The following is a 13,621-nucleotide window of genomic DNA, read 5'->3' as shown; positions in this document are numbered from 1 at the left end:
GATTGAGAACCTTCGTTATGTTTTTTTTGTTTGCATTAATTGTTTAAAGTTTGTAAAAGGAAATTTGTGGGAAGTAGGAAGGCAGGAATTATTAGTACATTTTGATTGTGTTGGTGTTTCCTTTAGTTTAAGACAAGGAAGAGTTCCAGCATGAAAGCAGATACTAATGACAGCTCATCTTCCAAGAAGCAGGTGTAGGGGAGGTCTGGAAAGAGAGAAACTGTTCTTTGGGATCAATTGGTGTTTAGAGCAGACATGGTGGAGTCAAATCACCAGCTTCAGAGTGGAGCAGTGGAAGGGAACCCTGGTTCCTTCAGGTGGAGACACCATGTCCTGGTGTGGTTTGGTGACTTTGGCAGCAGCAAGTGAAGAGCAAGAGGGAGGTGGCACCTCTGTCCCTACAGCTCAGGGGGGAACAAAGATGGGTCTAAACTTAAGAATTTCAAAACTCTATTAGTGGCTGCTGAAGAATTACTTTGTACTGAATATAAAGTGCCTCAAAACTTCTCAAAATGAGAAAAGGTCTTAATGTTTTTTTTGTTCCCAGTTTTGTTTGATCCAGCAGTGCTGTGATGGCCACTGCTAAATAAAACATTTTCACAGAATAGCTCAACAGCTTCTTCTGGTTTTTGCTCTCCAGGCAGCCCCCATGAGTGGATTGTTCTGAAGAGCCACATAATTTAAAAATTCCTGTAAATCTGTAGGTGTTATTTAGGATACATGGAGCAACATCCCCAGATTGCAGATGTGCTCTATTCTGTTTGAGAAAGTTGGCACAGGTCTGAGGGAAGAAAACCTGCATTTCTGTTACCAGTTGTGTAGCAACTATGGAAGCAGCTGAGGAAGGACATTCCCTAGTAAATCCTGTACAGTAGCTTTGGATTTACACACCTGGAGACATGTTATTGCTATTAAAATGCTGCCTGTTGTATTTTCTTTGGGAAGTGGGACTAGAAAAGCAAATGGTTCACTGGGTTTCAGGCTCTGGCCTCTGTTCTCTGTGTTGAAAAAAAACTCTCTGCACAGCATGCAAAGGGTGGTGCAAAAATAGTTTATTACCATATAGTTAAAGTCAGGTAATTATATTTACAAAATTAAATTGATCAGCTACATCCATGGGAACCTGGCATGTCACACAAGCTCTTGTAAGGAGTAAATGCTGTGAGAAAAAGTGATGCTTCTAGCACAGTGAGCAGCTGATGGGGAACAGAGCCTCTTAAAAAAGCATGGAAGTAAACTAGAGTGAGAGAAGGGGAAAGAAATTTGAACATCCCAAGAGGCAGGAGCCTCCACCACCCAGGACTAATCTGTGTGGAAACCCCCCTCTTACAAGAGGCTGCTGCACCCTACGGATGATGGGGCTGGACGACACTTGTGCTCCCCCCACCACCCCCTGTGGTGGCTCCTGGGGTGGAGCTGCAGGGATCCAGTTCCCAGCTGCTCCTGCCCTGCTGCCACTGGGCCAGATGGCAGATGGGAGTCTGGGCAATGGTTCTTGCCCACTCCTGCCTGTTACCTTTGAGCTGTTGCCAGAACACCAGTGGGTGAGCGTGGTGGGGTGTGTGGTTTTAATCCAGAACCAGCCCCTTGGGTGGGGGGCCAGGTGGCTAAAGGTGTGCTTAGCTCACCAAGGCAAGTCTTCTGCTCCCAGTGGGATGCTGGGGGGACATGACTGCTCAGACACCACCCAGAGACTTGCAGAGTTTCCCTGTCTCCCCCCAAAGCTTCATCCTTTCAGATAAATGATTCTTTAACATCTCAGGTCATCCAGAACTCCAGGTCCCAGCAGGCTGGACACAGGTCTAAGACGGCACATTTGTATCTGCTTCCTACTTACCATCAGCTTTAGTGTTTTAAGCTTACTTTGCTGTCTCTGGTTCAGAACAAAGAATGTTCTTGTCAATCCTGCACCCGGGCAGCATGAGAAAAAAGCATGAAAAAAATAATTGTAATTGCACTCCTAAGTGATGAGTTCTTGGCCAGCTGGCTTTGTCCACTTGGTACCAGCTTGTCTGGCTTGTCAGGTTTCTGCTCAGTAAATCCCACACCCTGGGTTTCCTTTCATAGTCTCCAGCCCGGTGTTCCCTGCTCTGCACCAGCACCTTCACATCCTCATGTAAGGAACAGTTTGTTCTGAGGGATCACTGAACTTCAACCCAGTAGTAACAGTAGCACTGAGTGAGGCTGGAACCCTTACATACTGTAATTCCAGTGTCCTGTAGGATGCACAGCAGGGTCTGTCCTTCCCTTGGGGAAGTCCAAGAGCATCTTGAAGGTGCTGCACAAGCGAGTTACAGCGTCACACCAGTGCCTCTTGAGATCTGGGGGCTCACTGAGCTCTACAACAGCCCCAGGCCCCTCCATGTGCTCTGTCACCAAGTAGCAGCTGCTCCGTGTAAGGACAGGGAACACTGGTGTTGATGTCACCATCAAATACAACATTACCCCCCCAAAAAAACGAATAGTGCAGTTCTGACTAAAAAAAAAGCCCAGGAGAAAGAAAAACTCCACTGAGTGTGTGTGCTGGGCTGTTCCCAACACCCTCAGAGCTGTGTCTGGACCATGAAAAAATGCCAAGGTCTAGTGGAGATGCAGTCAAGTGTAGAGTCGGTACAAAAGTGACACATTTTACAGTGCTGGGGACAGTCCAGGCCACCTCTGGGAAAGAGGGAAAAGAAAAAATGGGGGGGTGGAGGTAAGAGACTTTTCTGGTTTGCAAGGCAGCACCTGATTCTAGTTTTAAAGCAAATTAACACAATTTGCTGTTGTTTTTTTTTGCTACCCGGGCAAAGAAAAGGTCACATTTAGAAGAGGATTCAGTCTTTTCAGGGGAGATGGTGCCAACAGTAGGAAAGTTTTATGCAGGGGAAAAAAAAAAAATACCTGGAGCCAATGAGAAGGAGTCAGTGTTTACATCTCTGCTGCACTTGACTTCTCCTGGACTTCACATTTCAGGACAACCAACAGTGGGAATGGTGCAAAACACGTAAGTTTGTGTTTCCCACCTTATGCTGCACACATGGTGCCGTGGGAAGGGTCTGGCACTGGATCCTTGTCTCTGTGACCTCCAGAACTCCCAGCCAGAGCATTCCCACCTGGTGAAGAGCTGCCCTAGAGGGTGAGGTTGATCCTGTTGATGCCAAGAGGGTCTGAATGCACCTTCAGGACAGCAGAGCCAGGGTCTCGGTTCTCATTTTCCAAGGACCCTTAATGCTCCTGTGGAAGATGCTGCTCCTGCAACCTACAACTTGTGAGCCCATCACCACCACCACTGTGTTAATGAAAGACCCCTTTGCCTAGCAAGAGAGATTTTAAACCCACAAAGTCCATCAATAAGGTTAAGTGATTTGGCTAATTAAATATGGAAACCATGACAACAGCAGCCAGGCCCACCCACCCCTCCACACTCCCTGTTCCCTGCCCTGTTATTTCACCTACACTTGTAGTTAGTGCCAGGGTTGTTTGTTGTTTTTTTTTCCCCCAACAAACCCACCTGGTTTGCTTTTCTCAGGTGTTTGAAGGTCCAGAGAAGCTGGACCAGCAAACCAGCACAAATCCTTTTCCAGCTGTTCCAGGGAGCCCTTGCATGGGAGGTGATGCCAGGACTGACACTTTCTGTACAATAAAGTTAAAAAAAACAACTAGAGGAAAGCAAGGAGAAGAAAACACAACTTCCAGCTGGTGCTGGATCCCCTGGCAGTGCCTCACTGGAGAGAAGGAAACCACAGTGAGTGGTGAGTGGCCCAGAAGTGATTTATGATCCCTTGCTCAGCCTAGAAGCACCAGGTTCCTGGGTGACTCCCCCCCTCACTAAGCACATAAGTATGTTTTTATGTGTATAAGTAAGAACACTCCCTGCCAGGCCTCTCTTCACATGGCATTCAGGGCCAAGCAGAAGCAGAATGTGCATCTCTGGACCCTCCTTGTCTCACAGCTCCCTGTGCCACTGTATTTTTATCACACTTTCTTGTGCCTTCCTTCACTGCCCACCACTGAGGTGGTGCCACCTTTGCCAACACACTGCAGTGCCTCTCTGCCCACCCTCACCCTCTTTTTTTTTAAAAAAATTAAAATTAAAAATAAAAATTAAAAATAACTGTATTTACACATGCCGAGTCAAAAGCTGGGGCTGATCCCCTCCTGATCACTCTGTGTGTCTTCTCCACTTACCCAGCCACTCCCTATGGTCAGAAATAAGGCCCAAAGCAGTTGCACTGGCAAAGACATCAAGCACACAGCAAAAACATCCCTTGGTGAGGAGCCACAAGATGCTCAGTGGGATCATCCTGTATCAGAAAGAGTCCATCCTGTGTTCTTCACACCACCCACAAGACAATGCAAATAACAAAGTACAAAGCTAGTTCTCACACTTAACATGTGCCTGAGTGAATGAAGCAAGCAAAGACCAACCAGGATTTGCTGGGGGACACAAGAAAGGTCAGGGTCCATATGGTGAGGAGACCAGGATGTGTTCTGCTCAGTTGGCTAAAAAGAACAAAGTCCCACCATGTGCCTTGAGAGGAGGAGGTGGGCTTCCTCCTGCAGCCAGTGATGTCTTGGAAGGGCAAGGAAAGTGGCAAGGCCTTCGTGCTGTCCTAAAGCTGCACCCCAAGGCCTCTGCAGGAGATCCCAGCTGCCAAAGCAGAGCTCACCACCGACCTGGAGCAGCCAGGGCCAACTGCAAAGGTTATCCCTGCTGAGAGCTGGGCAGATGACTTTGGATGGGACCAAGCCAGGCACCTGGGCCAGGTGACCATCTCCTGACACAGTCAGAAGGGAAAGGCATGTACAAAACACAGTGGATGGTGTCCCCTTCCCACCCAAGTAATGGCCAGAACACAAACATCCCTGCTGGTCCTGCAACCTCTGCTTGGCAGGCCTTGGCTTTGAAGAGTCCTCTTAACTGCCCACAGGTGCCACTGAAGATGTCACATTCCCTGCTGCTGGGAGCATGGGGACCTGAGCACACACCCTTCACCCAACTGTGAGGTTACACCAGAGACCCAGACCTTTCCCTTCAGCCAAGTGCAAGATGCTGCCAGGGAGACAAAGAGAAAAAACATGCACAAAACTAGTGACAAAGGACCCTTTTCTTTCCTAAGTGGGCTTCTCAGCACAACATACCTGCATTTGACCTGGAGAAGGCTGAATTTGGGAAGGTCTACAGCCAGGGAGAGCTGCACCCCATGCCATGGCTATAAAAAGCCACTGCTAAGCACTACAACACCCATGGGTTTATCAACAACAGTCCATGCTTGCGATGGTCATTACTCAGCAGTGCTCATTTCCACAGCCTGGAGAGCACTAAGGTGCCCATTTCCAGTTTGGGGCTCCTCAGTTTGAACTCCCATCACGCAGGAGAGAAGCTCATGATGAGTAGCTTTGGGTGCACAGGTCCTGTTCCTCCATGGTGGGATGGGAGGAGGACTGAGGCAGCTGCTGCCTGATGGGTGGAAGCAAACACAAAGCAAGGAGCAGCACTGAGATTCCTGGGAACAGCTGATGGGAGAGATGATCCAGATGGGTCATGGCTGGGAAAGCTCCTGGGTCCTCAACATTCCGATGATGGAAAGCTCCAGGGTGAGCTTGGATCATGGAAACATCAAAGCAGCTTAAGAGGGCAGGTGCTTGCTGATGAGGGAAAAGCCTTTGTATTCAAGCAGGTGTCCGTTTTTCCTATCCCACACTTATCTCCAGGACTTCCATGTTCACCCAGGCACAGACTGCAGTGCATCCACATACGGGCTCTGCCCACTGGACAGTGCTGGGGTCTTGGTCAGGAACAGGTGGAGCTGCTACAGGCAGGAGTGTGGCCATGAGGGCCCTGGGCGGAGTCGAGCCAAGTGCTTGGCCATGGCAAGGCCACACAAGCTGGATGAGACCCAGATTCATGCCGTGGTTTGGAGATGCCCTCTCCTGCTGAGGTCTGGTGGCTGATCCAGACTTGCTGCTCCGAGCAGGAGGATGAGGGTGAACTCTCTCTCAACCTGGCAGACTGAAGCTGGCCATCAGCAGCCCCTGGTGCTCACCACTCCAGAGCTGCCACTGGAGCTTCTCTGAGAGCTTCTCATACTGCTTGGCCTAATGGACCCAAAACCAGCCCTGAAAGCACACAGAGCTGCCTGCTTCAACCACGTGTTAAGCACCTGAAAGACAAGAGGAAGCTTTTCTCTACGTCAAGACTGTTTTTAACAGTCCAGCCCAACGTGATGCAGCTCACTTGGTGATTAAACAGGGCCAGGGAAGGTTCTGGAGAGTTGCTTCAGCCCTGCTCCCAGCCCGGGCAATTGGGGAGGAAGGACCTGGGGTCTTTACAGGTGGCATCTTGAAATGAAGCCTGGGATGAAGCCACCATGCCTGGTCAGCTCTGATGCTAAGCAGCAGCACAGGCTTCTCCTAGGAAGCCACGTGCTGCATCCAGTGCTACCAACTCCCTCACCTCACTTCCAGTTGGGATCTGTTCATCAGCCTCACTGGGCTAACCTGCATGCTTTAAATACAACAGCTAGTAGGACTGAGAAGGTCTGAAGCACATACTGGTTTTGAGATCTTTATTTCAGGAAAAGATTAAAGAATTAAAATAGGAGCTGCCCTGCTGACAAGAAGAGTTGAATTCAAGAAGCTGATAAAAAAGGAGCATTATATGCATTGAGCACTGTGCATTTTCAGTCAATATTGGCTCTAATTTCTACTCTACTTTCCTTTGACTAGGAAAAGGGAGTTTCACATGCGCACAGACCCTGGGATACACGGGACTCAATGAGAGGAAGGGAGTAACAGCAAAAAAAGAGAGTGCTGGGTTTGATCTAACAGAGGCAAGAAAGTGATCTTACAGCTTGGCCCCCGAAACACCGACTCCGACTGGTCGGGGGGCAGGGACACACCGATGGGGCTCCCCACCCATCACCCCCAGGGCAGCCACCAAAGCTCGCCGGGCTCCGGTGTCACCTACATTCAGGACACGGCACAGTCACGGGGCAGGAGAATCATTTCTTGCATCCTTCTCCAGCAGGTGATCAGTGTTTTTACCTCCAAGGCTGCGTGTTCCCCCCTTGTAGGTGCAAGTAATGCTATCGGGATCAATGGTTAGATTAGGCTTCTGGCGTGCTCTGAGCACTGGGTCTCTTGACAGCAGTAAGAGCAAGGTATGGTTGATACCACCCAGGCCCTGCTTGCATACCAAAACGGTTGGTACGGCAGAGTTAGCTTATTAACAGGCTACTGAGCCTTAATACTGACACTTAGTGTAATGGTTTACAGTAAAGGAAGGATTCTCCTACGAAGCGCCGAAGAGAGGCGAGGCTGGGGGCAAAAAACCCCCACCCCGATACCTTCCTCTCCCTCTCAGAGTCTCTGGAGCATCTCACAAGCAGGGAAAGGTGCTGGGGAGGCGAAGGGGGCGGCGGGGGCCTTACAGTCGTAAGGACCGAGACGACGGGTGCTGGTGCTGTGCTGCCTCAAGCTGGGAGGTGCGCGTGGTCAAGCGGAGCGGGGAGAACTAGTCATTCTTCAAGTCCCTGGATTCAAAAAGCTTCAGGCGTTCTTGCACAGTCAGGCCTTCCTTCAGACTCTGGGAGAGATAAAAAGACAAGGATGGCGTCGGACGGGGGCGGGGGGGCTGCCCCACGGGGAGGGTGTGATGCTCAGGGAAAGGACACGAGGGCAGCAGGAGAGTGGCCTCCTTGGCAGAGAGATTAGTGGGACATGCTAAGAGAAAACACACGGTTATGGAGGGTGGACACTGGTGAATGGTGCCTAGAGAGAGGGTGAGATTGCAAATGAACCAGGCGACGTTCCAGAAGCAAGGAGAGGCACACCATGCTGCAAGCAGGAGGAGCTCAACTTGGAAAATGGCCCCTGGAGCCTCGGGTGCAGTGGTGGCAATTTCATGGAGCCCCAGGCAGGTCAGCTCAGGTCTGCTACACTAAAGCACCACACTGATGAGCAGGATCACCGTGCTGGTCCTCCTCACCTGCCTCTGCTGACTGAGCATGTGTCCATCTGGGACAGTCACAGCTCCAGTCCATCTGCAGGCTCTCCTCAAGCAGCTCTGGAAACTGCACTTCTGTTGCCAGCAACAATCCCACCCTTTCTCTGACCCCAGCCTGGGGGGATCTCCCAGGCCAAAGCTGCCTCTACTGCACAGGGTTAGACAGAGGACTGGCTCAGTGCTTGCTGCAGGTCTGGCAGGATCTGATGGCAGATCCAATTCAGATGCAGCATCCAGATTTCAAGGCACAACATACAGGTAGCCAACAGAAAAGCCTGCCCTGCCAGCCCTTGGCATTTGCATTTGTGAAATATCTCACCTACACATGGAGCCCCAGACCAGCAACATGAGGGGCCGACACCCAAAAGCAAACTGCTTGTCCCCTGTGCGACAGCTTTAACCTGAAACTAGCCCAAGGGGACACACAAGCCAACCTCCTCTCCTTCCTGCAGCCCCAACACTGTGGCCCAAGAGCTTCAGAGGAACAGAGTAAGACAGTGAGATGTCCCTGTTGGCTACTAATGGACACGTCCCTGACCAAGACACCAGTGGCTCTGTCCCCACATGCAGTACAGGCTGTCACAGCTGCACCCTGCTGCCTGCAGCCACCCCACAGGCAGCCCGACTGCAGGCCAGTTCCTTGTGACTTGCAAGGAATTCACTCTGCAGCCAGAACATTATTCTCCTTTACACATCAAGACGCAGCAGCTTCAAAAGTCAAGAGACATGAAGGCAAAGCCTCTTCTACTACATGGAACTTTTACCTCCATGACTGTGGTGCCAGAGCATTGTACAATCACAGCAGCAGGTTAGACTCTTGGGCTGGGCTTTCTTTAAGGCATGTTTATCAAGGCAGGACTGCATGATAAACTTGCCCCGAGGCTCTGCAGATTCCCATGGTTACTGGGTTTCTTTAAATGTTTCCCCTCCCACAGGCCCACAAGTACAAAACAGAGATGAAAGTGCTACAAGGATCAGTTGGAATTTACAAATGCTGAATGATTTCTTTGCAACAGGCAGCAGAGTCTCTTGGGATGCAAACCTCTGAGAACACACTTCCTGAAGGAAGTTTACTTTGGGCCTCTCTAAGTGGGCAGCAACTCATGCATTCCAGGTTGTGCATCCGACTTCTCATTAGATGCAAGGAGACAACAGAAATGGTTGGACTCTTCTGCCTGGTGGTACAAATTCCAGCACATTCAGCCCTCAGGCAGTCTCACTACCCTTTTGAGTTCCTGATGAGGGGAGCCTGATGAAGGGAGACTAATTAGGTTGAAATCTGTCGTAACATCTCCATCAGATGTCCTGGGGCTCTCCGGTTACCCCTCTGCTACTGTTCTGGGGAGGTCCCTTCTTTTCTGTAACCTCCCTCTGCAAGGTGCTCTAACCTCAGTCTTTACCCCAGGCCAGTAAATTAACTATTGCTCCAGTTACTCGAGATATTTGGGTCATTAGGATGGGCCTCATTTCTTATCAGCTCCCTCCTTTTGCTGGATGAGCTGGGAAGCCTCAGGCCAGCGTGTGGGATGGAGGCACAGTGCCAAGGGATGGAGAGCAGCAGAGAGGACACCAGGTTGCTGGAGGAAGCCTGGAGAGCAGGAGGAGGAGGTTACTGGGTAAAGAAGACTCTTCTGCTCAAGCACAGATCAATATAAAGAAGCAGCAATTATAGATAAAGGACATTTAAGGCATCCCCTCTGCAGCTGAGACAGGGGCCACCATTTTACATGCTCCAGGCCTTTGTGGGAAACACATTTTTAGGCATCACTGACCCAATCCTCAGCCTGGCTAACAGCAAAAGAGCTGTTTTTCCTACAAGACTTTGGATGTTGCTGAAGTTTAGTCTGAGGCATGCAGTGTCACTCAAGCATGCACACTGGGTGTCCCACACTCCCAACACAGCAAACAGGAAGCCCCACCATGTCCCAGTCCCAGTGACTGGCTGCACTGGTGAGGGTGGGAGGAGCAGGGAGATGAGAAAGTCATATTCCCCAGGGAAGAGCCAGAGAGCCAGCATTTCACATGGATCTTGGATACACTGCCTTCTCCCTTCCCCTTTCCCCCTCCCCCAGTAAAATAATTAGCTGTAAATGAACCAGTCAGTCATTAAGAGAAGAAGGGCTCTCGTTTGCCATGGAAGTGTGAGCAGTGCATGCAAAGTGGGCTGCTCCAGTGGGCAGCTGTGTCACTGGGTGGGTGCTGGTTTGTTTACCTACGTGGCAGGGAACCTGGACTCGGGTTCATTTCAGTTATCCCATGAGACCTGCTCAATAACGGACTGTTGAAGGAGAAAGCAAAATAAAGAAAAAAAAAACAAAAACAAAACAAAACAAGACAAGAAGCTCATAAATCCTAAATGCATTTGCATTCACACAGCCCCAGCCCCCTGCCCCAGCAGCAAGGGGAGCAGGCAGAGCTCATGCTTGCTCTCCTCTCCTCCTTCCCCCACCAAGCAACACACACAAAGGACCACAGAGTAAATGGTCTGAGTTGAAGTGGTGAAGGGAAACCCAACATCAGACCTGGTCCAGCAGGTCTGGGCTGCCCGTGAAATGCAGAGAGGTGCTCTCTGTTATTTACCAGGTGCAGCTGCTCACAGAGCTGGGGAGGTGACTGTTTCCCCAGCATGGGCACTGAGCTGGAAGCCTTTTGCCTGCCCAGCTTCTCGCACTGCCCAAGGTCCCAACCACTTCAAACATCAGCATGAGACACCAGGTAACCAGTGGTGAGAGGCAAAGCAGGTTTTGCCCACCCTTCCAACTGGCTTATGTTAAATGATGAGTTCTCAGCAGCTTTATTTGCCCTTGTTATCCCTGTGCTCTCACAGGAACAGCCAGTGTGTAACACAGCAGTCAGCAGGCCCAGCAGGTCAGCTTGGCACAGCACCACTGGGCTTTGGGACCAAGAGCAAGTACAAAATGGCTGGAGAAACACAGGGGCCATCTGCTCCACATTAACATACAAGCACAGAGGGCATTGAACATGCTGAGGACCAAGGCACTGTTGTTCCACATAAAGACCAAAAATGGTGCAGTGAGGAACACTGTAAAACCCGGCGTGATCTGCACACTTCCACCTACTGACACCACCTAAACTTCAACTGAAAACGGGGAGCAAATACTGGGAGAGTCCTCCTGAGAAAGACCAAAGAACAGGGTGAACTTCATTCTTTTTTTAAGCAGGGAGCAGCTTCACACCTGGATCTCAGCAGGGTCAGCAGCCTGTGAGCCCCACAGAGGGGGAGCGGGCCCTGCCTGGCTGCACAGCCAGCAGTTCTGCAGTGAAAAACTCCCTTTTCTCCCCAGTGCCACCCAGCACTGCTGACCAGGAAACTCTCAGTTTTCTTCCCCCACCTATTTCTTCCCACCTGGGTTCCCTACTGGAGAGTAATGCTGGGCACTGTCACCGCACGGGGAGGAGATCTGAGCTCACCTTTGACCTGATATTCCTTAGTTGCCGGCTAACGCTGGATCTGTCTTTCTTCAAGAAATCAGGGTTGCTTTTTGATTTCATAATATCTGGGGAGAAGCAAAAGAAACAGCATTACTGGTGCTTCCTGGTGCTCTTCTGCCCTCCCAGCCTGGACAAGTGCCCCGATGAGCCTGGCTCCAGCAGTGCTGCCAGAAGAGAGGACAGAGGGGACTTTTGGGGATCTCAGCTCTATCACACAACATGCAGCATGAGGTTTTCTCAATGCAAAATGCTGGAAGGCTTTCAAAGCCCACCAGCTTCCCACCCACAGGGCTGGGAGAAAGAACTGCCACGGGAGGGCAATTTGGGTCTGCCTGGTCCCTGCTTTCCCTGGTGAGTCTGTCTGCAAGGGGCAGAGTTGGGGAGCAGCATGAAACAGCCAAAAAGCACCAACCAGACCCATTACTACCCAAGGGCTTGCAGGCCAGGAGGCACATGTTGGCTTGGGAAACCCACAATTGCTCAGAGCTGCTGGGGAAGGACTGACCATATCCCGATACAGTGGTGTTCACAGGGGACTTCTCTCCCTGAGCTTCTGTGGCTGCTTTCAACTGTTCTTTCAACCTGCTGATATCACAGTCTGCCTTGGCCTTCACGATGCTCAGCTCCGTGTAGATGTCTTTGTACTTGTCGCTGGCGTATTTCTTATCCTGGCAGAGGAACAAGAAGAACCAAACGGAGTCAGGAGGACAAGCTGGAGCCAAGGGGGTTGTGAGTGCAGTGAAGAGGAGCTTGGCAAACATGGATGGAAGAGGAGCCGGCAGCAGGGAGGATTTCTGAGGCAATGCCTACATTTCACACACGCTCTCAAAGCTGGGTCTGACAGCAGGATGGGGCTTGAGGTGGGTAGAAAGCTGAGAGCCCAGGCAAGGCCACAGGGCTGCCTGTGCGTGCAGCCCCTTCCTCACAGGATTGCCTGCTTGTGGGTTTCAGCTGTAGCAAAGACACAGAGTTCAAGCAGAATTCCCAGAAATGGCCCTGGCAAAGAAGCCATCTGGGGCAATCCAGAGCCAATGCTGGAGGCTGGGCAGATCTCTAACACTGGTAACTTCTGCCATTTCAAGCCTGATCTGATGTGACAGGAAACAGGGAAGAATACTGAAGGGGAAGTTTTCCCACAAGAAGGGAGAAGAGGCAATTCCTGAGCTGATACAGTCACCGAGTGCTTTCCTGATGACACCAAAATGGGTGTGCACTTGCATTCAGGGGAAAAAAAGACATGTTTCAACTCTGGGGCCAAGTGAGCTGAAATCTAAGCACCACACACAGAGCAGGGGAGCACAGCCCCTGGGCATTACCCTCAGTGCTGTCTGCAGCTCGTCTTTGAGGGAGCTGATCTCCTGCTTCAGGTACTGGATTTCTGATTCTTTGACCCGCAGCAGGACCTGTGGGAAGAAAAGCAGCATGTGTTCACATCCCAGCAGACACAGGACATTCCCAAGATGCTCACCCACTGTGACTGGTGACAACTGAGCCAGGGCTGGAGGTTCAGTCCCATGCTGGCTCCAAACCAGCCCCGCAAAGCTGCTGGTTTATCTGTCTTCTGGTTCAAGCAAGCAAATCACTCCTGGGTTCTTGTGGGACCTTGCCCAAGCTTGCACCACTGCTGTGCTCCCTGCACACCCCTTGGCTTCTGTTCCTCCCCACTGCTTGGTGTGGACTGGATCCCAGGGGACAAACAGGGGATGAAGGAGGAAGAGCAGGTGTCCAGCTCGACATGGTAAGAAGGGAAGATCAGGCTCCAAAAGCCCCTGGCCCCATTGCACCCTATGATGCACGGTGCTGACCAGCCCTGATGGGTGCAGGGATGGGGGGCTGTGGGTTGCTCCCGGGGTTCCACGGGCACTTGTGCCCACCAGTGCTGCCCGCTGGGCACAGCAGAGCTCACCTCCAGCTCGTAGGCATCCTTGCCCTGCGTGAGAGGCGATCCAGCAGCCTCCCCCCCGCCCTCCCCGGTCAGCAGGGTCCGCAGGCGCGTGATCTCCGCAGCCAGGCGGTTATTCAGCTCCTGGGAAGAGGAGGAGAGTCGTGGTGGAAAGGGGGAGCGTGGAAAGTCGTGGTGGAAAGGGGGAGCGTGGCCACGGCTTGGCACAGAGCCCACCCACCACGGCTGCCCACTGGGGGGGGGGGGCACCTGGCACGCCCCGCACCGGCGGGCTG

At 51.4% G+C, this 13,621-nt stretch overlaps 1 protein-coding gene across 1 annotated transcript in view; it reads right to left on the bottom strand.

Annotated features, from left to right (window-relative positions):
* Nucleotides 1-7,309: 7,309 nt before the first annotated feature.
* Nucleotides 7,310-13,621, bottom strand: part of MPRIP (myosin phosphatase Rho interacting protein) — a 72,039-nt gene continuing 65,727 nt past the window's right edge. Inside the window, 6 exon segments of the mRNA XM_009993706.1 lie at nucleotides 7,310-7,570; nucleotides 10,207-10,268; nucleotides 11,423-11,508; nucleotides 11,949-12,111; nucleotides 12,760-12,846; nucleotides 13,350-13,469. Coding sequence (XP_009992008.1) covers nucleotides 10,236-10,268; nucleotides 11,423-11,508; nucleotides 11,949-12,111; nucleotides 12,760-12,846; nucleotides 13,350-13,469 — 489 coding nt within the window. The 3' untranslated portion in view covers nucleotides 7,310-7,570; nucleotides 10,207-10,235.

The sequence above is a fragment of the Chaetura pelagica genome, unplaced genomic scaffold (assembly GCF_000747805.2).
Source record: "Chaetura pelagica isolate M959 unplaced genomic scaffold, ChaPel_1.0 scaffold213, whole genome shotgun sequence".
Lineage (NCBI taxonomy): Eukaryota > Metazoa > Chordata > Aves > Apodiformes > Apodidae > Chaetura > Chaetura pelagica.
Note: the sequence above shows the minus strand (reverse complement) of the source record. Positions and strands in the feature narration are given on the sequence as shown.